At 47.4% G+C, this 24,859-nt stretch overlaps 1 protein-coding gene across 3 annotated transcripts; it reads right to left on the reverse strand.

Moving 5' to 3' along the window:
- Positions 1–5,975: 5,975 nt before the first annotated feature.
- On the reverse strand, positions 5,976–22,442 carry LOC122385347. 3 transcript variants are annotated; one of them, XM_043373559.1, is made up of 6 exons: positions 22,083–22,442; positions 10,822–10,987; positions 10,206–10,313; positions 8,685–8,796; positions 7,457–7,613; positions 5,976–6,776 (listed from the first exon to the last, which is right to left on the reverse strand). In XM_043373559.1, exons 1-6 carry the CDS (start codon positions 22,115–22,117, stop codon positions 6,392–6,394), a joined length of 963 nt encoding a protein of 320 aa, XP_043229494.1. In that variant the 5' UTR covers positions 22,118–22,442; the 3' UTR covers positions 5,976–6,391. The 3 variants fall into 3 exon arrangements, with proteins under 3 accessions (XP_043229494.1, XP_043229495.1, XP_043229496.1); XM_043373560.1 differs by lacking the exon at positions 22,083–22,442 and adding an exon at positions 21,870–21,986; XM_043373561.1 differs by lacking the exon at positions 22,083–22,442 and adding an exon at positions 11,988–12,006.
- Between the last annotated feature and the right edge of the window lie 2,417 nt (positions 22,443–24,859).

Below are 24,859 nucleotides of genomic sequence, written 5' to 3' on the forward strand. Positions count from 1 at the left end.
AGGTGATGACCTTGATCTGAGGTCAAATTTTCAAAATGACCTTTCAAGGTCAACAAATAGTTCGTTCGACGCGTCTCGACAAGAGGTACACGATATGTACTGCCAAAAGAAATGTCGTAGCTCTCTTGAGTCAAAAGCTATTGCCGAAAAAAACATTTTTTCGTGAAAACGGTTATTTTTACAATTTTGGCCCACTGGAGGCTAAACCATTGAACTGTGGTCAAATCTGAGAACATTATTCAGAAAGGTCTGTAAAAGGGCTGTCGAATGTGTTTTCCGCAGTGCTGTAGCTCTATATTGGTTCCCGAGTTAGCCTGTGGCAGTTTCCAAAATTATTGAAATTGACTAAATTTGACCTTTGATGACCTCTGGTGGCCTAACCTTTGACCCGACCTTAACCCGCGCGGGGCTGGGGGAGGGGTAAATTTTACCCCCCTCGCGAATTTTTGCAATATCTCAAAAACGGAGCGCCGCCGTTTTTTACTTTTAGTACCTTTTCTTACTTTAAGTACTTTTAGTAAACTTTTAGTACCTTTTCTAATTTCTTACATCAATTTGACACGTTCCCTGAAAATTTGAGCCAAGTCCGTCGGAAAAGTTTTGAGAAATTGACGTTTTAGTGACGTCATGTTCGCCATTTTCGCCTCAAAAACGGCAAAATTTCAAACGCCGCTAACATCTTCATTTTTAAAGCAGTTAAGACGTAACAAAAAAAGGTTATACGTAATTCTACTTTGTCTATCAAATGGCTATCTTGGCTGTTTGCAAATTTTAGATTTGGCCCAAATTTTTCCAAAAAACTGACTTTTTTTGGAAAATAATTATGAAATCTAAAATTTTGAGTGTATCATATATGTCAGAGGAGTGGTCTATGTGCACCTACATATCAATTTTTAGAAGAATCGGTTCAAAAATGTGGGAGTTATTAAACATTTTATGACGTCACGACACACACAAAAATTTGAAAAATGATTTTTTTGGAAGTTCTAGGCCTCGTACGGAAACAAAAATAGCACCATTCGATTCGCCGTGAAAAACTGCATCAGATACACTTTTTTAGGCCTTAACAACCAACTTCAAAATTTGACCTCACTTGACCTGACCTTGACCTGACCTCGACCTGAAATTCATCCAGAGGTGGTCCATATCACTTATTGAGTGTGCCTATTGAATTCTATGAATAAAATGACCCGTAAAACATGTGTCGCACATGCCCTTTTCTACTTTTGTTTTTGGTGACCTGACCTGACCTGACCTTGACTTTAAATTAAGTACATGTTTTAGTTGTTCGTGATGAGATCTTTCGAGTGGCGTTTGAATTTTCAAAATCGGACCATTAGTTCGGGAGATAACAGGGGGGGGTAGAATTTACCCCCCCCCCCCCAGCCCCGCGCGTTCGGCTGGAGACCCCAGCCCCGCGCGGGTTAACCCGCGCATGACTGGGGTATTTTCCATAACGCGAGTGACTGGGGGGGGGGGGCGGCCCTATCTCCGAAACTACTGGGCCGATCGTCAAAATTCAAACGGCGTCTGATAGCCCTGGAAAAACTGTCCAGCGAAACCTATTTTCATTGACCTCGAGGTCACCGATGACGTCACAGGTCAGGTCAAAGTAAAAATTATCGACATTTTTGCTAGTTCACAATTTAGGCTCTGACCACCGGACGGCCGGTCCGATCAGGCTCATTTTTGGTTTACGCACTCCTTGACGGATGCCTTAGATACCCCGAGGGTACCGACCTTTTACTTCGAATTTTAAGGTCAAGGCCAGGTCATCCTAGGTCACGAAAATTGTATATCATGTATCGGTCACGTGACGCATGTTTTATGGTCCATTTTACTTTTAGATTTTGAAAATAGCGTCGTTTCTGTCATTTCAGGTCATTTTCAGCTGAATTTACCGGAGGTCAGGTCACTTTCAGGTCAGAAAAGGTCAAATTTTGAAAATGAAATTTTTCAACAAAAAAAGTGCCTATCAGATGCAGTTTGAGCTCAGGAACACGATGGTGCCACTCATATTTCTGTACCACGTCAAAAACGTACTGAAAAATGGATTTGAAAAACATAAAATTGTAACATTTTGACAATAATGCGAATAGCTTGGCTATTTTTGAAGATATTGGACTAAAACTTGCAAATGTAGTTCATCAGTTTGTGTTCTATCACATATACCTATTCCGGTTTTGTGAAAAGTCAAAAACTTTTTGAAGGAATAAAGAATATATTTTTTGTAATTGTAAATACATATTTTTCAAAATCGTCAAAATATCGAAAATTCGAGATAGCAGTTTTATAGCTACGTGTATTTGTAGTCCACTCATGCAAAGAAAATGGATTTAGCTTTAAAACTGAGCTCTTGAGAGCGTTTGCCGTAATTCAGTATTTTGCATGAAAATCGGCCGACATGACGTCACTCTGACGTTATTTCCGGTCAAACTATGGTAGCTAGAAAGTTGAAATTTTAACACAAGGTGTCAAATTGATGCCTTTGAAGGTAGGTACCGCAAGTTTCGTGTTGATCTGTCAAACGGTTTAGAAGATTTTGCTGAAAAACGGGAGGGGGGCTCTGTAGAGCCCCCCCAGTCTTGCGCGGGTTAACCCGCGCCCCGTTGGGGGAGGGGGGCAGAATCTGCCCCCTCCCGTTTTTCGCCAATAACTTCTAAACGCGTTACGGCAGCGACGTCAAACTTTGCGTACCTTATCATACATCAATTTGCCACGTTTCCTGAAAATTTGAGCGAAATCTGTCAGAAGCTTTTTGAGAAATTGTCGTTTTAGTGACGTCATGTTCGCCATTTTCGCCTCAAAAACGGCAAAATTTCAAACGCCGCTAACATCTTCATTTTTAAAGGAATCAAGACGTAACAAAAAAGTGTGTAGGTGATTCTAGGTACTTTATGTATTAAATGGCTATCTCGGTTTTTTGAAAATTGTGGATTTTGGCCCAAGTTTCTTTTTTCAAAAAATTGACTTTTTTGGGAAAATAATTATAAAATCCAAAATTTTGAGTGTATCGAAAAAAACGGAATATATGTCAGAGAAGTGGTCTATGTGTACCAACATACCAATTTTCAGAGAAGAGTCGGTTCAATATGTGGGAGTTATTCAAAATTTTATGACGTCACGACTAGAGGTGGCAAAATGTGGACCCGAGGACCCGGTTCAAAGAACCAGTCTGGACCCATATGGGTCCAGACCGGTTCCTGGAAATTTTCTGACGGGTCCAACCGGGTCCTTCCATAAACTATACATCTTGCACACTACACATTATTGCAAAATATGAAGTGAAGGAAGTGAATGTTTCTTTGCGCACAGTAGCTCATGAGTATTCCCAGTGGGACATAGGCTGTTTTACATGATGCAACTAATGATACTTACAAGTAGTTTGTATTAATTGACTTTTGGGGAACTGGTCCAACTGGGTCCGATTCCAACTAAGACCGGGTCCGACTGGTTCCAGAAATGTCCAGCCGGGTCTGGTTCGAGTCTGGTTCCCAAAATTTTCATCTTTTGCCACCTCTAGTCACGACACACAAAATTTTGAAAAATTATTTTTTGGAAGGTCTGGACCCCGTACGCGTACGGAAACAAAAATAGCACCATTCGATTTGCCCTGAACAACTGCATCAGATAGACACCTTTTTAGGCCTTAACATCCAACTTTTTGAAAATTTGACCTCACTTTGACCTCACTGACCTCGACCTGAAACTCATCCAGAGGTGGTCCATATCACTTATTGAGTGTGCCCGTTGAATTCTATGAGTAAAATGACCCATACAACATGTGTCGCACATGCCCATTTCTATATTTTGTTTTTGGTGACCTGACCTGACCTGACCTGACCTTGACCTAGACCTTTGAATGACATTGTATGCAACGAATATTGTCTTGGTAGTCTAAGAACACGTTTTGGGCAATCAGTCTCAGTCCATTCTTCGGCAACTACGGTGCAAGGCCGATACTGTAGAAACTTGCATTTTGTACCCTTGACCTGACCTTGACCTGACCTCTGACCTACTTCAGCAAAAAATGGGCTCTTAAGATCCGCCTTGTTGAGAGCTTTCGATTGCCGTTTTCCCCGTCTTCCTACAACCATCGGTTCGGAAGTTTGACAGGGGGTGGGGGCAGATTCTGCCCCCACCCCTAATCTGCCCCCCCCCCCCCAGCAGGGCGCGTATGGCTGAATAGCCCAGCGGGGCGCGGGTTAACCCGCGCCCCGTAGGGCTACCGGTGGACCCTACGACCCGTAGGGGGGGGGGCGTTTCGCCCCCCCTAAGATCTCGGAAGTTTACCGGCCGATTTTCAAAATTCAAACGGCGTTCGATAGCCCCACCAAGGAACTACCTTGTGACCAAATTTCATTGACCTAGGTTAAACCGATGACGTCACAGGTCAGGTCAAAGGTCGGATTTTCACCATTCACAGGCATTTCAAGAAAAGTGTTGTGAAATCGAGTAAATTGGTAAGTTATTGAAAACCATCGATGGTTCATTGTTCGACAAACACATACTTCGCTATCTGAGGTCACTGATACCAGGTCAGGTCACAGAGGTCAGGTCACTGGGGGGTCACAATGTGAATTGTGTCGGGTGATACATGATTTATGGTTCATTTTACATGACAAATGCGATCATGTGGGTCAGGCAGCCTTTGGGACCAGCTTAGGTCACGTTTTGGTGAAGGTCAGGTGAAGGTCAGGTCAAATAAGGTCAAATTTCAAAGTTGATATTTTTGCATAAAATGGGTATCGATTCGATGCAGCTCGTCACGGGGAGTCCAATGGTGGTCTTTGTTTTGCCCTACGGGGTCTAGAATTGACAAAATTTGAGTTTGAAAATTTGACGTCATCATTTTTGAACAGTTTTTCGCTATAACTTAGCCAAAAACGAGATATCGATCTGAAATTTGGTATGTAGATAAAAGACGGTAGGTACTAACATATATAATCGTTTTTTTTTTACTCAAAAAGCTTTTTGGATTTTGTGTCTAATATATCCAAAAAATTGCGTTTTTGATTTTTGGGGGTCAAAACTCAAAAATTTCAAAAATCCGAGATAGCCGTTTTGAAGCCCTGTCAATTCTACACCTATAATGTTTTTTATCATTTTTCTGTATCTGCAAAGCTGTAGGCTTGACAGTTCTTCTCGCGAAGGTCTTTTTTCGGTCAAAAATGGCAGAACATGACGTCATTCTGACGTTATTTTTGGCCTCTGGAAACATTTTTGGTCACAATGTGTAAAATTAATGCCCGGAGGGGTCCTGAAAGTTTGGTGGCGATATCTCCAGCCGTTTAGGAGATATGGACGGAAAAGAACAGGGGTTTCACCCCCCCCCCCCACGGGGCGCGGGTTAAAAATGACCCAAGTGTTTTCTTCCTTATTTTTGACGCTCTTTCTATTGCCGCTTACCGCGTGTCGCTACGTGGCCCAGGAGCCGAGTTAGACGGGGGGGCGTACGCCCCCCCCCCAGCACTCGGCGGAAAGTTCAGGCCATCATCACGTCGCGGGTTAACTGTTTCCGCAAACAAAACGTGAGTTTTGGCAGTTCTTGCCCTCTACAGGCCTTTGGTGAAATATTTGGGCAATCTTCAGAAATAATGTTAAAAGTCAGAGTTTCGGAGTGGTAGCAGCTTTTAACTGACTTCACATCAGACTCCGACTCCGGGCTTTCCATCGGCTCCGACACCGATTCAGGGTCAAGGAGCCCCAGCAGAGCCGCGAGTTCGATAGGAGCGTTCAACCCCCCCCCCATCCCACCCCTCCTCCCACACATATGGCATGCAGGAGCCCCACCGGGGCGCGGGTTTTAAGTTATGCCTTAGATAACATGAACTCATAATTCACAATTCATAAATAACATGATTTTTGTTATCTATGCTGGAGCCTTTGAGCATTGCGTCATGCTGCTGTTTGCCACGCGTGAGACACATCGTTCCTAGTCGTAGAGAGAAAATAGCGCCGATATAACTCGTCCCTTTCACTCATTCACATTTTTTATTAACCAGTCTCCTCTCCACAATAAGACAAAACTGCCACGGCAGTCTTGCTGCCACACCGGACCCCGCACATCTGCAAATATCGAGCCGATTTCGACATCGATCACAGCGCCCGTTGAGCAGCCGTTCAAAATATAGCCGTGTGCCCGGCGTCTGATGAGCAGGCCGCTTGTAAAAATCAGATCACTGTCAGTCACAGAGTAAATAAATCAGTCACAGTTCGCAGTCAACTCCTATATCATATAGGCACGCCTATTGTTGATGAATATAAAACGAAGAGAAAAGCTCCTTTCTTCAGAGTAGTGGCCTTAACAGCCACCGTCTGCCCCACTAGAGATTCGTGTCGGGCGTGCTAAAGCCGACCTAGCTGCGCGTGCGGCCGCGCCGGAGCCCGTTCAGATGTCGCTCTCTGACGGCCAGCGGCGGCCGGCCATCGCCTGGTTCAGCTCGGCGGTGAACTGGTGCGAGCTGCCGGCCGGCGCCGGCTGCGCGAACTGCAGCTGCTCGTACTGGGGCGGCGGCGCGCTGTACGGCTGGCGCACCGCCGGGGGCACCGGGGCGCGCCGTTTGCCCGTGCCCGTGCCCCTCTGTTCCGGGTCGAAGCCGGGTGTGTCCGGCAGAGAGGGCGCGCTAGCGGCGACTGGAGGCGGCGGCGGCGCCTTGCGCACCGAGCGCATCCTGCGCGGCGGCTGCATCTCGATCGGCTCGTGCAGCCGGTCGCCGGAGCCGTCCTCGCCGCCGTCATCGGTCCCTTCGCTCGGCGACCGCGGCTTGGCTTTCCTGAAAAGGTCAGCAAACTGGTCAGCTGGGCACCGCCAGTCAGCTCTAGATGCAGGGAGGGACGCATAATGGGACCGGCCAGCACCAAGAGCGCATTTACCAACTACATTATCTCGGCTCTCTGTCTGCAGCTAACATGTATGAAATCACGCATGTCACACATTTTGTATCAAAATTCTAGATCGAGTCCGTCCCGTATATCAGTTGGTAGAAGCTTGGACCTCCGGCTCTCTGACTGACTGGGATAGTGGCAGTTGATGGGAGCAGCCACGGCAAGTTGAACGCTAAATTTTGGCCTCCAAACTATCTCGACTCGATAACCCATAGGTATGTATTCCCGATCGAACGATACGGGTTGAGGCTTGAGCAACAAGCTCTGTTTGTCGTGCAAACTTCAAATTTCTGCAATAAGAAGCAATTAACTAAACAGACTTAAGCACGAATCCCTGAAAACTTAAACCGGTCAAATTGAACAAAATGAGGAAATAGGATCCCATGGAGAGGAAGAAACGTGAAAGAATCGGGTCACAACAACGAAGACGCAGAGTGTCTGGATGGAACTCAAGGAGGTAGGGAGTGCTGCAAATGCAGCGGCTATGCCTGTGCAATGCAAGCGGCTGTCACTTGCTAAGTAGGTCTGCCACGCCTTTGTGTTGATAATCTCGTAGATAGTTACATACCCGAAAATCGGCATCATGTACTTGGGTGCACGCCTCGTGCGAAAGCAATCGCAGTCGCAGATGAATTCCATGAAGCCGAGGAACGTATTGCTGTAGCAGAAGTTGCCGCACCGGCCCGCCGGGCGGCCCGAGAGGTTCTGATTGGGCGGCAGCTCGTCTGTGGGAGGGCAGCCCGGGTCAGCGACAAGCAGTGGCACGGGTCAGCGACAAATGGCGGAACAGGTCAGCGACAAACCGCCAAACAGGTCAGCGGCAAACGGCGGCTCGGGTCAGCGACAAACAGTGGCACGGGTCAGCGAGCACGGGTCAGCGACAAATGGCGGAACAGGTCAGCGACAAACCGCCAAACAGGTCAGCGACAAACAGCGGCTCGGGCCAGCGACAAACAGCGGCCCGGGTCAGTGGCAAACAGTGGCCCGGGTCAGCGACAAACAGTGGCCCGGGTCTGCGACAAACAGCGGAATAGGTCAGCGACAAACAGCGGCTCGGGTCAGCGACAAATGGCGGAACAGGTCAGCGACAAACAGCAGCCCGGGCCAGCGACAAACAGCGGAACAGGTCAGTGTCAAACAGGGACCAAAGTCAAAGACGGATAGCGGCCATTTTCCCTCTGTCTCGCATCAAGATCATGTAAACCTACATAGCCAACAACCAGCATACATGAAATACCGCTCCAGACTGGCCTTGATTTTAGTTATTCCAGTCGCTGACCCAAGCCTGGATCTTCAACACTAAAGTCGCTGAATTCGGTCGATTCTCACACACAATTATAAGTTTAAACATTTGACACTGTCGTTTGTTATCTAGTCACAACCTGGCATGATCGAAATACACCTGCCTTACTTGACCTTAGTGAACTCTCAAAATGAACTTCCGCGCAAAAAAGTTATTATTCCACGCGTCTGAACATGACAAATGCATACGGTGTTAACAAAGTCGCTATACGACCAAATGTGCCAACTTTATTCACCCCAACTCTTTAATCAACAAACGAATTTTTGAAGTTACCCTAACTCGCAGGTTAACACTTGGTCTGATCTCAGACGTCAAAATTGTGTACCAACCATTGTGTCTTGCAGTCAAAACGCTCGTTATTCCATCGAAGCTCTGAGTTAATTAGGAGTAGAACACGAGCTTGTGTTTACTCAGATCGGCCATCTGTAGAAAATCGATACGATCTATTAGGGGTCACTGAATAATTATGGATTGGGAATAGAGCTGTACATACCCAGTCGTGATTTGGGATGTTTCTGGCAGCAGACACAAAACATTCTGGTGCAGGCCTCATAGTGTTGACGCATGCCAATGCTGGAGAACATTGAATTTAAGCATCGACTGATCTGTAACAGATGTAAACCGGCACATGCCTGCAGTCACAACCATTAAGAGCTGATTGGACATTATAGCCACATTGAAAGAACATAGGCTGGAAAAAATAATTGCTTTCGACACAAACAGTAAAACCATAGTGAAAACATAAAAATAGCTGAGTGGTAAGGGAAAACGCCGGCCGCACAGCATAACACAGCATAAGAGTTATTAACAATGCGAACATATAAGCACATCATAACAAACATTAAATCAAGAGGTACTGACGACTGAAGCAAGCAAGCGACCTGGCGACGTTCTCATGGCATTAAGGCTAGGATCACAACACAGAGAACACCATTGCAGGATGATATACCTAGTGCATTAGCCCGCGGTCCGCAAGTCTTCCACGCAGTGCTCGTGATGCAATCTAGTTATAGCCATTCCTTCTAGTTATAGATATTCAATCCCAAGCAATGTAAGGAGAGTGAGACAGGTAACTACTATAAACATCGCAAAAATAAGGATAAATAGATAATATTATTTGTTATTCTTTACTTGATCATTACTTAATGTCATTTGATAACTGATCAACATAAAGATCACAACCAAGTAATCAAGAGGCCGTTCTGGGACTATAGTAAGGATTTGTTACGAAACAGCTGCTGATACTCTCCTAGCCTGCCAGTGTCGTCAAAGGCGGCGGAACACCTTCAATTAAGGGGGGGGGGGGGGTACTGCCGACTTTTGGTCCCATTCTCTCCATGCAACGCCCATAGGGCCAATTTTAAAATGTCAAAATCGGGGGCACGAAGTTCCCCCCGTTCCGCCGCCTATGAGCGTCGTGTGTGCGTAGGTAGGTACCTATAGTAAGTTTTTAACCAAGCGCTTTTCTCGTTGTTATCGGCGGCCGGCAGAAACACTGTCAAAAGTCGCTGACTTCACTTCTTTACAGCTGTACTTGTATTGCGCGTCCTGGGCCTCGTTTCATAAAGCGAGTCCGTAACTTACGGCGGTTTTTGGTCTTGTATTGCAAGTGCAAGTGAAGCGATGACGTTAGTTTGAATCGATGAATTTATTTATCTTGCAAGCAAGAACAGAAGGGAGAAGGGGAGATAAATTTATCGTTTCATATGCACTTGCAATACAAGACCAAAAACCGGCGTAAGCTACGAACTCGCTTTATGAAACGAGGCCCTGGAAGTGGAGGCATTTTATAAGACAGCGTCTCGCAGAAAAGCAGGGATATGTTTCGGAAGAAACAGCACAAAGCGATTCTGAGCGTTGACCGTTGCGACTTAACTAAAATGAAAATGCACGTCTCGAATACACGATGTCCTTTGATGGTGTTATAAGCAAAACCGTGGCACTAAGTGTTAAACCAATGAGTCATCGCCACTTCAAAGACCGTATCACGATAAGTAACATAAAATAAGCTCACCTGCACTTTAAATTTTCTGTAGATGAAAATTAGCAGGAAAAGGAGAACACAAACACCAAGAATTATGCCAACCGTTTCACCAGCCTCCTTCATGTGTTGTGCGGACTCCTGCGGGAGGGAACAGATCAGTGTTACGTACAAAATTGCAGGTTGCACAAACGTTCAAACACTGTAATGTATCCATAACCTGCACACGCGTTCATAATCCCGTACCTATGTAAGAACTAAGGAGCGTTCGTAGATGGGGCTGGCGTCATTTTATCATTATCACTTGCCCAGCATATCCAGCGTTTAATTGCATGAAAAATTCCGCTGCAAAGACCTGTCGAAATGAACTAATGCCGTAGGGGCAAGTGCACAAGCACGGCACGATGCCTTTCATTAGAACAAGTTAAATCATCGTCATTAAAACTTAATCGTGATGTGAATCAGGTGATGTAATTCCCACACTAGTTTTCATGAATATTTCAACAATCCCCAAATATATTTGACTGAAATTTCACACAGCTTCGTTTTTCTCGTCGGTCACAGCATACAAATAAAAAGTGTACCTAAATGCCCACAGCAGGTAATACGCATTAGTTTGATCAAGCATATCCAAAATTGATGACTATACCTCTTTCTCCAGGTCCGCGGCTCGCTTGCAGAAATAGTACTTGTACCGTGTGTAGGCGAACGAGTCGCTGGTCAGTCCCGAGCACAGACACTGGTAGTACGGCAGCGTGGCGTTCTTGTGGTGCTCGGAGCAGCGCTCCACAGCCGCCGTCATGTTCTTCTTGAAGCTGTGGAACACAAATTTCAGTCGACAAAGGTTGGTTCTGAACAGTGAGTTCATGACACAAATTTAGCATCTACCCCCGGGCCCCGTGAACCCTGTCCACACGTCTACTATTCATTAGGTATGGTGGTTACACAACGGTAAATAATAATCTACAGACACATTTTCTTCATCCGTTCTCTTTGAACATGACGCGGTATTCAATCGATTATTCGAGTTCGCGGGAAGTTCAAATTATTGTTTGAAAAACAACTATGCTGTACCTACTTTGAAGTGACCCTCATGGTTTATTTAGGGTGATAATTTCAGGGCCGCGTGAATCGTGATTCAAGACATAGACCAAGACATTGACAGAGACTTTAGAGACGCCATGTCATTGATGATTGACAGGACCGTGGGAAAGAGCAATCTTTGTGCTGATTAGACTACCCAGCCAGTGAGCCACAGCGACTCATTCTGTTCCGTTCATATAAGGCGTGCCTACCCCGGTGGGACAGGTCATCAGGCTCCTCAAACGGTCACCACGGCGTACCCGGAGGAATATGCTGCTATAAAACTGACCCCAGCGATTGTGGAGTCGAGTAACCATCGACTGGGAACTGCGAAATATGATCGAGGATGATGTGGCGTTGGTCGCGCACAGAGGCGGATCCAGCTCAGAGTTTTTTTTTTGGGGGGGGGGCAAACCATAACAATTTATCGATTCTTTCCATGCCTCGTCCATAGGCGTAATGTTAAAATTATGCCGTTTGGGAGGGGCAAATGCCCATTTTGCCCCCCCCCCTGGATCCGCCACTGGTCGCGCAGATCAAAAAGACCAATGAAAGACGTGCCTATCGCCGTCATAGTGCCCTGTCGACAAACAGTAAACCTCTAGTTGATGTTGCTCCGCCCCTCTGCATGACGTCACACGTTATGACCACGAACAGCTAGGCTCTGATTGGCTGACGAGTCCAATCCCACGAGCAGCTGTTTACACTTGGGAAATTTGCACCCCGGGCTACACAAAGCATCACATCGCAGTCAGAGCGGTGGGGAATGTGTAAAGCAGCGCCGGCAATCTAGATAGATGAGCTGCAGCTGCGATGTGGCACGGCCGACCGGCTCTATATACATACAACGGCGGCCTGCCGGCCGGGCCTGCCTGGCGTCCTGCCGGCGCGGCGCGGCGCTTCACTGGACCGACGTCCTGCAGAGCCCCACCGGCGCTCAGACGGTAAACCACCGCGCCGGCCTCGCTCATTAACTCAGTACACTGACATTGCTGCATATTTCTTAGAGCTGAGCGGTAAACGGGTCTACTACAAAGCAACATAATTTTTAGTGCAATCGAATAGTTTTGTGCGTCATCGTGTTAAATAACTACAACTCAAGAAACTGCTATGTAAGCTGACTAGCAGTCGACTGAGGACAATATGTTTCACCTTTCACAATCTATCAATTGATTGGAGCGCTATATATTGTGCCATTTACCTAGTGTTTATGCAGATCGTGGGGTCAAAGAAACGAGCTGCCGCTGCGTTATTCAGCCCGTGCCATGCGGCACAGCCTACCATTCCAGGCAACTGATTGCCTGTGAGAAACGGCACACCATTCTGCAGTCAAACTTCCTGCTACCGAATATCCATTTTAAACATAGCAACCGCAAATGCGTGATATCCTTGAAGCAAAATGTAAGGGACGGTATAGGGTCAAGCGGAGTAGCTTAGAAATGTCCTAAGCCTGCGCTTAATTAATTGGCCGCATGGATCTCCAAGTAAATGTCTATGACTTTTGTCTGTGTCTGATATAAAGTGACGAAATTTACCGTAAATAAAACGAGACACGTTTTTGATTTAAAAAAAATCGCGGGGCAAAGTGAACCACTGTTGGTTCACTTTGCCCCATTTCGCCAGAATAATGCTAGCCCGCCTGGACCACTTTACCCCATTTTCAAATTTCTCGTTTGATCACGCATTGCAGACAATACCTATGCGGCAAATAACGATTGCTGCTTTAAGGACGCAATTACAGCCATACAAATGCATTTCCCAAGTACATACGTTCATGAAGATAGAAGCATAAACAATGAAACATGGTACCGTAAGGTGGGGCTATTTGAGACAGTATTTAAAATTGTTATAAAATAAAACTCGTTTGAAATTTATGCTTAATTTTTGCTCAGGCGATTTACTGCTCGATTCCACACCTTCCTGAGCAAAAATATCACATAAAATCAAACGATCTTCATTTTATAGCGATTTTAAATACTGTCAAATAGCCCCACTTTACGGTACTTATGATGACATTTTTGTAACACTGAAATTAGAAAGGAAACTAAAAAACGCACTTTTTTGCTCTAGAGCGAAGGAACTCACCCGGATCAGGCTGCCGCTACAGTGGAAATACGCAGATGGGAAGCACTTCTAATGGCTATCTTAAAAATAAATGACGCTACTTATAATACGCACAACAGTATATAATAGCCGTTTTCACGACGGCCATCTGGTACACATTTGGTGCACATTTGGTGCAGATTAGGTACAGTTTTGGTCAAATTAGGTTCAGTGTGTCTCTTAGTACCTAGCTATCAGCTAGGGTTGCACTAATGGCTTATACGCCTGCTTTGTCATATTGTCAGAGTATCATCGATAAAAATACTGAAATAAATTCATAAAATAAAGATATTTGCTGTAAAAGAGATTAGGTGCAGATTTGGTCAAATTAGGTGCACTCGCCGGATAGCCCGTCGTGAAAACGGCTAATATAACACAACAACTTATAATACCAGGGCGAGTGGTTTGCTTTGCCACGGTGGTCCGCTAATCTATAGGTACCCCAATTTCCCATATGATTAAAATAGCTACAGCTAGACCCACCACCTGAAAGCCATCGACTTAACTATTTAATTAAAACAGATTCGTCAACGATAACTACGCTATACGTTCGTGCGGACATTAAGATAAAAGAACGTAAGTTGATGCAACCATATGTGGCTATATTAAAAAAAAAAACATTTCTGGTGACGGTCTTGATCTTTTGCCCATCTATCAACTTGCTCATCGTATCTAGTGTGACGCATCTACCTTATCCTTACTTCTTCCCTGTAATCCGAGCCGGCTGAAAGGCGACATGATGACGCGCCGAGCTACCGGATGCGCCGGGCGAGTCAGCAGCTCCCGTTTCGGGTGGGTTGGCCCGTACGGTAGAGACCTAATTTCAGGCCTGTCAGCGCAGCTGATTCGACAAGACTGTTCAGGACCCGCTGCTTCGGCAGTTCAGCGGGGCGTTCAGGAAGTCCGCTAGTTGCTTACCCTTGCCACTTGACTGGCCCAACCGTGGTACAATTAGGGGAGAGTGGGGAAAGATGCCCAGGGTTTTACTATGTCATATATTATTCGAAAATGACGATCGGAAAGCAAAAACTTGGAGTTTCAACGGAAGCCGACATCATTTTGCTCCAAAAATATCACACTTTCGTGCCTGAGATATGATAACTTTTTTGATATTAAGCATTTTCCTGAAGAAGTGAAAGGGGGCATCTTACCCCACATAGTGGGAAAGACGCCCCCTGGCGTTGGGGAAGATGCCCCCCTGCACTATAAGTGACATAAATGGGCACGTGAATCGCCTGAACGAATCAGTAGTCCCTTCGAGCCTGCAGTAGACACCAAACGTCATCGTAAGGGCCCTCAAAAGTAGTCGTAAGGGGCTTCAGAGGTCATCGTTAGGGCCATCATAGTTCAGCGCGGCCAAACAAGCCTCCGTGGTGGCGTTCGGATACCACTGTGGGGCCCTTATAGGTCTTCATGATGCTTGAGGGCCCTGGAGCCCATCGTGGGGACCTCAGCAGGGCCTATTTTAACATGTTAACTGGGGGGGCAAATGCCCCCGCACTCAACAGAATTGCCCCCCCCCCCAGTCGTCGAGATGTGCCCACTATAAAAATGGGCATAAAGGAACACGGTGACAAACATACAACTGTGACTTGTTTTGCAATGGATATCAAATGAGTCAGTCTGCAAGTAATGACCAGTGGTGGATCCAATGGTGGGTCATATGGGTTATGACCCCCGCCCCCTTTGGCCCGGGGGCACCACAGGCCTGCCTGGGGCACCACCGGCCTGTCAGGGGCACCACAGACCTGTTGGGAGCACCATCGACCTAGGAAGAGCACCATAGGTCTGCCAGGGGCACCACAGACCTGCCAGAGGCCCCACCGGCCTCGCAGGGGCGCCACCTTGGGCCTGTCAGGGATACCACCACAGGCCCGCCAGGGGCACCACAGGCCTGCCAGAGGCACCACAGGCCTAGCAAGGGCACCACGGACCTGTCAGCGACACCACGGGCCTGTCGGGGGCACCTCAAGCTTGTCAGGGCCAAGGGACACCACAGGCCTGTCAGGGGAACCAGAGGCCTAGCAGGGACACCACATGCCTGGCAGGGGCACCACCGGCCTCGCAGGGATATCTTGGGCCTGTAAGTGGCACCACGTGCCTGTCGGGGACACTCCAGGCTTGTCAGGAGCACCACAGTCCTCTCAGGGCCCAGGGGCACCAGCGGCCTAGCAGAGGCACCACCGGCCTAGCAGGGACACCAACGGCCTCGCAAGGGCATCATGGGCCTGTCAGGGGCACCACGGGCCTGTCGTTGGAACTTCAGGCTTGTCAGGGGCACCCACAGTTCTTTCAGATGCACCGGCGGCCTAGCACCATGGCACCATGTTTGGCCGGGATTGCGATTCGGCGCATGTCGCCTCGCATTAGCCGCTCGTTTGCAGTCTTTTCGTGGTTTCAAACGTTCAAACATGGGATATGATGTTGCTCCCATGCATTAGGGTGGGTGTCAAGGTCACCGGAAGGTCAGGTCAGGTCATTTACCTTTGATGACCTCGGTTCACCTTTCCGAGTTCTACAAGATTCTAGGCTAGTTTTTGGAGCTAAATTCGAATTTAGCAACCATTTGACCGTTTGCGAAGTAGTTTTGGTGCCTTCGTAACATGTTACGAGGCTGTCAGAGGCGGTTGCCACCTACTACGAACACCCGGCAAAACCCTTACTGGTTGACCTGACCTGACCTGACCCGACCTGGCCTAAATGCATGAAGACAACATCTATAATCATAACTAACATGATATTCGTGATTATCACCCCGAAAAAACATAGCAGCCACCCTTTACGATGCTCTAACAGGTCTCGATTTTCCCGACTTTTGGGTCATTGACCTGACCTGGAAGGTCAAGTGATGACGACCTAGGACCTTAACACTCGCCGGCACAGGCCATTTTGCGTCCTTCGACGGCACAAGGGGGGGGGGGGTTGGTACGACCCCCTCGCGTTTGGCCCCTGATCGAGCTAGAGCTTCGCGGAAAAAACGAGCGTGCTGCCCGTCACGAGAGGAAGCCGATGATATCCAATTTTAATGTCCTAGGTCATCGGGTGACCTTCCAGGTCAGGTCAATGACCCGAAAATCGGGAAAATCGGGACCTGTTAGAACGTCGTAAAGTGTGGCTGCTATGGGGTTTTTCGGGGTGCTGATCCGAATGATATCATGTGAGTTTTGATCACAGATGATGTCTTCATGCATTTAGTCCAGGTCGGGTCAGGTCAGGTCAGGTCAACCAGTAGGGGTCCTGCCGGGTATTCCTAGTAGGTGTCAACCGCCTCTGACAGCTTCGTAACATGTTACAAAGGCACTAAAACTAGGCTTCGTAAATGTTCATCGGGTTGCTAAATTCGAATTCAGCTCCAAAAACTGGCCTAGAAACATGTAAAACTCGAAAAAGTGAACCGAGGTCATCAAAGGTCACTGACCTGACCTGACCTTCAGGTGACCTTGACATCCACCCTAATGCATGGGAGCAACATCAAATCACATGTTTGAACGTTTGAAAGCACGAAAAGCTTGCAAAAGCGCGGCTAATGCGAGTCGACATACGCCGAATCGTGATTCCGGCCAAACATGGTCTCGGAAAGTAGGTCACAGGTCAAAGGTCATTTGGGTCAGGGTCATGAAATTTTCAGGGTAGGTGTAAAATTGATAAATGCGAGGGTACTGAAAGTTTCGTTGCAATCGGCAGCTTTTTACGCGAGTTATTCGCGAAAAAACCTTAGGGGGGTTGCATCAACCCCCCCTGTGTCGGAGAGGGTCGGCGAGTGTTAAAATTGGGTATCATCGGCTTCCTTTCATCACGGGCAACACGGTCGTTTTTTCCACGAAGCTCTAGCTCGAGCAGGGTCGAAACGGCAAGGGGGAAGGTCCAACGGACCCCCCCCCCCCCCCCCCATATACGTTCGCAGCTGGAAAATACCAATGCGGGCGAGGGTTGATGGATTACCTATTAGAGACAATTTTCCAGGTTGCCCCCCCCCCCAGTCAAATTCCCTTAAAATAGGCTCTGGACCTCAGATGCCAGCGCGGCCCGTGGAGCCAACGTGGGAGCCCTCAAAGGATGTCGTGAGGGGCCCTGGAGCCAGTAATGGGGCCTACAGAGGCCGTCGTGAGGGCTCTCAGAATCAGATGCCGCCCAAAAAGTCGCTGTGTGGGCCGAGAGACCGGCATGGGGAGCACCCGACCGTACTGGACTCTCAATAGTCCCAGATCGGCATTTGTCTCTCATCACAAGTATGTAATAAATGATTTGACGGGCTGCTTGAAGGACAGCCTACGGATTTAGGGGGGCGTCTTTCCCCATCAGGACAGGGGGTATCTCACCCCAAGGTACCGAAGCAACATTAAATCAGTACAATTTGTTAGCCATAAAACTACACCCTGAAACAAACTGTTTGGGAAACAGTACACGCATGTTAATGTACCACGACTATAGCAAGGGACGCAAAAATTATCTACCTTCTTTGATATTTACAATGTTTTGACACTAAAATATTTTTTGAAAGCAGCAAATAAAAAACATGCAATCACCAGCCCACCGTTGCCCAACTGAGCTTCGCAAATTTGTGTGCAATTAACAAGGCAGGCTTCCGCTTTACGCTAAGAACATTAATTTCCAGGTCCGATTCTTTGTTTCGCCGCTAGAGGGGGTGGGGCGTCTTTCCCACTCTGGGCATCTTACCCCACTCTCCCCTACATATACTTCCTGGTCCAATAAAGGCGTAATGAGTTAAATTCAGCTTCCGGGACGTATGTGACTATATTGTGGGAAAAGGGGACACTCTATGTATCACCCCAGGCCCGCGCATTCGTCCAGCTTATTCTTCTGTTCAACATGATGAACAGATCGTCGCCACAAAAAGACCACGACACGATCATTCGTGAGACACTTCCCAAAACCGGATCGTTGGACACTACGGAGATGGCGTGAAAATGACCTGTTCGGCAAGAACCCATTCAGTCGATCCTCGGAAGTAAGGATCGTTTGGTCAGGAGTGATCCTTTGGTTCTTTTCCAGGGTATATTCGGTGAACTTCAAACATGTTTGGGATTTCAATAGACATTCCTTGTCAAGTAGCTGGATGTGCTTCCGTTTCGGCAAGCTGCGACCGACGTTTCGATGTTCTCCATCGAAACGTTTGACACCATTGTTTTGTTGATGCGGTTGGTGCTGGTGATTAATAGCCACCCTTTTGTGTGTTCTCAGCGCTCAGTTCGCCTACGCCGGGTTTGACACATTTTTTGAACGATAACTACACTTGCCATGTAATTGCCACACATTGCCATGTAAAAAAACTGTATTTGGAGCTCAACAAGGAGAGTGGGGATAACTGGGACGTTGGAGAAGTGGGACACCTACAATATCTGGATGACCAATTGGACAAACAATTTCGTTTTTGCATATTTTCTCATGAATTTAGTCGGGGCACGTCACAACCAAGCGGTTCCCTTTTCCGGTTGCCTGTCTCTGAGATATTGAGTTGGGGTCTAAAATGCGTTTTTTGGGCATTGCACTCTAACTCAATTTGCCGTTTATTCAGCGATGTGAACTGTTCAGACCGTTCACCTTCGGATGTCAGTGAAGTCATCTTAGTTATGCAGAAACATTTTTTAATGTATCTATTATACTTTTTGTGTGGAAGACAGTTGAAATAAAAAATGACGACTTGGGGAGAACTAGGACAATGTGCCTTAACCATGTCCCAGTTCTCCTGCATGCAAATGCATGGGAATATTTTCCAGGATACTCAGTGCTGTCAGTGTAGTTCAAATTAAAGATAATCGAGGTGATCTCTTAAAGTGTCAATTTTTAAAACACCTTCTTCTTCGTGATGGTTCACGAAATTTTAGTTGTATTCCATTTAAATCGCATTTCTTGGTCAGTCCCAGTTTTCCCCATCATCTGTCCCACTTCTCCTGGACGTGTCCCAGTTCACCCCATTTTCAGCTTTTCCTAAAATTCAAATTTGAGAAGTAACACGCGAAGAAACACGCATAAAACAGTAAAGAATGAAGGAGAAATAAACCGTTTACCAGCAAATGCAATCATTTTACTTAAATCTTAAATATTATATTTTTTACGAATTTTCAAAGTTGTTGTCAAAATAATGGCCCACTTCTCCCCGGTCTCCCCTACATCTGTTTTCTACCTTGTTGGGACTACTAGTAGAACTAATTGGTGCATGCACAGCGGACTGCTCCACATTGTTCAAGACTTTCGTCTAATATTTAGGGCAGGGGGAGGGGGGGGTATTAAGCATCATCCGTGCTCAGTGATTACACCATTGCATGAATGGGCTTTTATTAATTGTATCAACTATGCGTACGTAAGCCGCACAATACACACGTTACACCAAGCGAGCTCATGCTTCGCCGTCACTTCCGCCCTCCGTCAAACAATAGACATTCGGCGCCCCGAGTCAGTGCAGGGTGCGGCAGTGAGCGCCAGCAAACCAAACAAAACTGGCCAATGACCGCGGCTCAAACTTCAACAGGAAGCTCAGCCAAGCTTCTCCGACTGGCATTCTTCTCCGAAATCTCCGAAGCTTCAATTGTTGATAAGAATGACGAGATGTATGAAACACATCACGGATTTCTGATGTTTGTTACCATTTTTAGCGACCTACATATGCGGAATCTGCATGATCAATGTGAGAAAATGCAGATCCCTTATGTTTTATGAAATGAGTCAATTAAACGCTTGCAAACATCATGAAGCATGTGGCAATTGAGAACTCAATATGAAAGTTAAACTCATGGTTCCATATTATGTACACCACGGGTTGAGTTATGTCATGAAAGGTCATGGAAACATTTAAAATAGTAACCTTTGGCAGCTACATCTGTGTGAAAACACCTTATGGTATCTGCAGCTCAACAAAACGAATCGAAAGATGCGCACCGAATTTATTGTGCTGTAGGTATGCTTTGCAGACGGCTTTTTCAAGCCAGATTATAAAGTTGGCCTGAAGTCAAATAGTCGTGTGGGTAAACTGTTTATTTAAAGGTAATGTTTAGCAAACATTCGAGCATTTCAATGGAAGAACTCGGTAAAAAACGAAATACCTGTGGGTACTGACTACTGGGCATGCGATATTCATTGAGAGGCTTTTCCTAAAATATGTACAAAATCTGAAGTTTGGCCAGACGGACGGTCATCGAAATCCACGCATATAGAAGTTCCGTAAATAATTATATCTGCCATTTTTTACATTTTTGTTCCCTGAACCCTAAATTTGCGGCTCCCTGATTTTTTTTTTTTTAATAGAAACTAGCCGTTTTCACGACGGGTTATCTAGCGAATGCACCAAACGTGACCTCGGTTTACGCATGCACTGTAAGTCTAATATGTAACTAAATGGGGTGCATAATCAATGTGATATTTGACGCTAAGTACAGTTAAATGTTTTTACCATTTTCGATCGAAGAAGGAAAATGGCAATGCTGCGGTATATTCCGAGCGAATTACAAAAATATAATTCCCATCAGTAAAAGTATTCATACACGCTCAGTGGGCCAGCTTCCCCACGTGCACGCCCAGGCCGCGTCGCTGCAGCCAATCAAGAGACAATTCAGTTGATTAGCAATGGTCTTGAGCCAGATGAGCCAGATGGGTGGACGATGCCCCCCCCCCCGTCTTCCTTATACCATTATCTAATCTTGGGTTGCCCAAAAATGCGCTGGAGTCCGGAGTGTAAGTTGTTGCGGGGTTACACCAGCCGCCACCCGGCCAAATTTGGCATCTCCACCATCTACTTACTTATTCAAGCTTGTTTGTTTGTTTTGTTGAGTCAGGCCCCTTCCGTCTGATGACCTGAAGGGGCCTGACCATTCATTTCAGGGTCGGAAGGATGCTAGGAATAATCGCCAGTCGCCACGCCATGTGCGGATCGCCCATGCAATCGTAAATACATACATACAAATACATACATACATAGGAATTAGGGAGAGACATTGGTCTGGGCGAGCACCCTGGTGAGTGGTGAGTCGCCGGAGCTGAGCCCGTTCAGAGGACAGGTCGACGGCGATCAGCCCCCGACCAGCACCGCACCCGGCTACGGGCGTGCTCTTACGGGCGTTCCCGCATGCGATAAAGTTGCCCGTCCAGCTCGGAACAGGGGGTTGAGGCGTAGAGGCGGAGCATTGGAATGTTTTGAGAGGATGGAAACGACGGAACGGTGGTGACTTCTCAAGGTCTTCTGTGAATCAATTCATAGGTGAAGAAGTCCCGCGCCTGTGGCCTCTCCGTGTTGCGTTAATTGTCGTGGAATGGCGCGAGACACGAGGGGAGGCGAGCCGGGGAAGTCCAATATACATATGCAATCTACGGCAGGGCATTACCTTCGATGGAATGCATGAAACAATCGGACCGGGGCATGGCGAGAGGCGGAGTTGACCTGCAAACGGCGCAGGGGGTGGGGGATGGGGGTGGGGGTGGGGGCAGCACAAAGACTCGGGACTCAGATCACTCTCCCCCTCCCCCCCCCCCCCCCGGAGCGAAATTCTGGGTACGCACCTTTGTTCGGCTTTACGTCACTGATTCTCAGTTATTAGTATTGTTTTGCCCCACATTGCCACATGACCGCCATCACACACCTCAACCCGCATCACCGCGAAATAGATCAGTCACTGGAGGCCGGCCCGCCAGGCAGAACCAGAAACTACATCGGCCAGCCCACATAAACAACTGACCAGCATGCCTTACTCAACCACCATATCTGTCACTTACTTGAAGTTGTATATTCCAAACTCATCGTTGGACATCTTGAAAGACCGCGCAGTACACTGGATAATAAAAAACAATTCACAGCGCGGTCACCGAACCGCTGTCTGCTCCGTGTTTGAGTTGACGCACACACGCGGCCCCCGCACCCTCCACGCCGCGGCCAGGCGACCGGTCCTCTCTTGCAGCGTTTGCGAGGCACCGCTCGTACGGTCTCTGACACCGCGTCCGTGTCCGCCGGCGGCGGTCTGTGCTCACTGAGCCCGACCGGAGAGCGCAGAGAGCGTACCGCGGCGACCACCAGACCGGAGCGCGGCGGGCGCCGTACTTCAGCGGCCTTCACCGGGGTATAAGGAACATCCTTCACCCCCCAGGGTCGGGACCTGACAGCCCCGTGCGCCTCTGAGGGGAAGTTTCTGAAAATGTCAGTCTTTTTACAATTAATATCAATTATCATTTATTATCCTTTAAATTACGATTTATATCCTCCCACCGGAAAACGTTTTTTTTTTAAAGGTAGGTACATGGGTATTATCAGCAGGGCTGCAGAGTCGATGGATTTTAGGGTGACTCCGACTCCGACTCCGACTCCGGCTTGAAAAATCGACTCCGACTCCTACTCCAACTCCGACTCCGACTCCGGATGGTTCTATTAACCCTCGCCGGACCTATTGGTTTAAATTTCTACATACGCGCCGGCCGAGGGGGGGGGGCGGGTACGACCCCCCCTCGCCGTTTCGCCCCTGGTGGAGCTAGCGCGTCGCGGAAAAAAACGAGCGTGTGTGCCGTTACGAGACGCAGAGATTGGTACCCGATTTTAAGGTCCTAGGTCAACCGGTGACCTCTGAGGTCAGGTCAAGTGCCCCAAGGTACGGTTCAGTTTTTGGTGAATAACTTCGCAAAAAAAACGGCCGCAGAGCCGCGATTTTGGCAGCATCGTGTTCGCCTCGCTCAGGCGCGTCGAATGATATACTTTTTGTTCGGGTCAGGTCAACTTGGGGTGTTGACCTCAGGTCAAGGTCAGGTCAGCACCCTAAGGTCACGAAGTTGGTCGAAAGGGGTCATGTCGCATATCATTCGATTCGGCAGGTCTTACTGAGTCCATTGGTGGCTTCCCTGACTCGCTAGCTCAATTTGATCAAGAGTTATTGACGAAAAACTAATATGACCTTGATGACGTCATAAATGACGTCACGCAAGGTCAACATTGCAAAAGTGACGCATCTTACCTTGCAAGGAGTGCATCAAATCACGATTCTGTGTGATTGAGATAGTGGGAGATCGTTCCCGGCGCCAGAATAGCAGTTTGAATTTTTCCCCATTGACTTATAATGGTGAGGTCACGAAAATGACCTGACCTCATATGACCTTTAGGAAAAATCCGAGATATACAAGTTGTGAGACTCATAATGGATACTAGATCCTGCAAGTTTCATTTCCCTGTGACATCTCCTCTGGCAGTGAGGGCGTTGCGAATTTGCGACATCTGAAGACCGTGCAGAGGTTCACTTATGACGTCATAGGTCAATGACCTGACCTGACCCAAAAATGCGGTTGGTGTCAAAAGATTCGGCTTGAATCAAAGGTCAGGTATGCCAAGTTTCAGCTCTCTATCGCCAGCGTGTTCGGAGCTATCGCGGAAAAACCCTATGGGGGGGGGCGGCACCCGCCCCCCCCCCCCGGCCGGCGAGGGTTAAAATCCATATCATGATATTGAAGTTCATAACGGAGACGTTTTTATCTTGCCTGAAACAATCCCTTGCGCCTTCCAAGGCTTTGCGTTGCAAATATGCGTTACAGATAACATGCAGAATTAAAAAGCAGGTTCTGAGGAATTCACAGTCTTCTGCTTCTTTCGCTGAAAACGTTCGTCCAAAACAGCAGCATGGTCTTTTTTCGACAAAATCTCATTTCGAGCGCAGTATCGTCAATTAGACAGGTGCAGTGCATGACGTTGAGACATGCAGCGTTAACTCCGACTCCGGAGTCGGAGTCGGTAAGATTTTGGCGACTCCGACTCCGACTCCGACTCCGAGCAGAACTGTCGACTCCGACCGACTCCAACTCCGACTCCGACTCCGCAGCCCTGATTATCAGAGTTTTGTTTCCCAAAGTTTCTGAATTCATACCTATTCAATGAAACGTATGGTTGAGGCCCCCACTCCGAAGTCATTCGTCTCAAAATTGTTGACATGTACCCGCCAACCAGCCATCTAAATAAGAAACCTCTCGAGTCTCGGCGCGAGAGCCCTCTCTCGCGCGAGAGACGGCTGGCCGATAAATAGCCAACATCGAATAATGGAGCACACAATGCCAACAGCGTTATGGGAGTTAAAGGGACTAGACCCTTAAAGGAAATAGTTCACTTTAGTTTTGACATGGGGTTTTGAACTGGAATAGCAGTTCCGTAGCTTGAGTTGACAAAAGCACAAATCAGGAGCTCGATTACGGCCCAACGATTACCCTATGTATATGCACTAATTCTCGTCCAAAAAAAAGGTGCCTTGCTGAGGAATGTGTGGCGTGTGCCTTGCAGGGGTCATTTCCTTTTATTCAGCGCCCCACTGGGATCTGTGTATAACGCGCCCTACTGTGGGGGGGGGGCTATTCATAGCCCCCTCCTAACTCCGAAACTATGTACTGGGCCGGTCGTCAAAATTCAAACGGCATCTGATAGTCCCAGAAAAACTGTCGAGCCTAACCTAGTTTCATTAAACTCGAGGTCACCGATGACGTCACAGGTCAGGTCAAAGTAAAAGTTATCGATGTTTAGCTTGACCACA

The sequence above is a fragment of the Amphibalanus amphitrite genome, unplaced genomic scaffold, assembly GCF_019059575.1.
Source record: "Amphibalanus amphitrite isolate SeventyFive unplaced genomic scaffold, NRLGWU_Aamphi_draft 000215F_arrow, whole genome shotgun sequence".
NCBI lineage: Eukaryota > Metazoa > Arthropoda > Thecostraca > Balanomorpha > Balanidae > Amphibalanus > Amphibalanus amphitrite.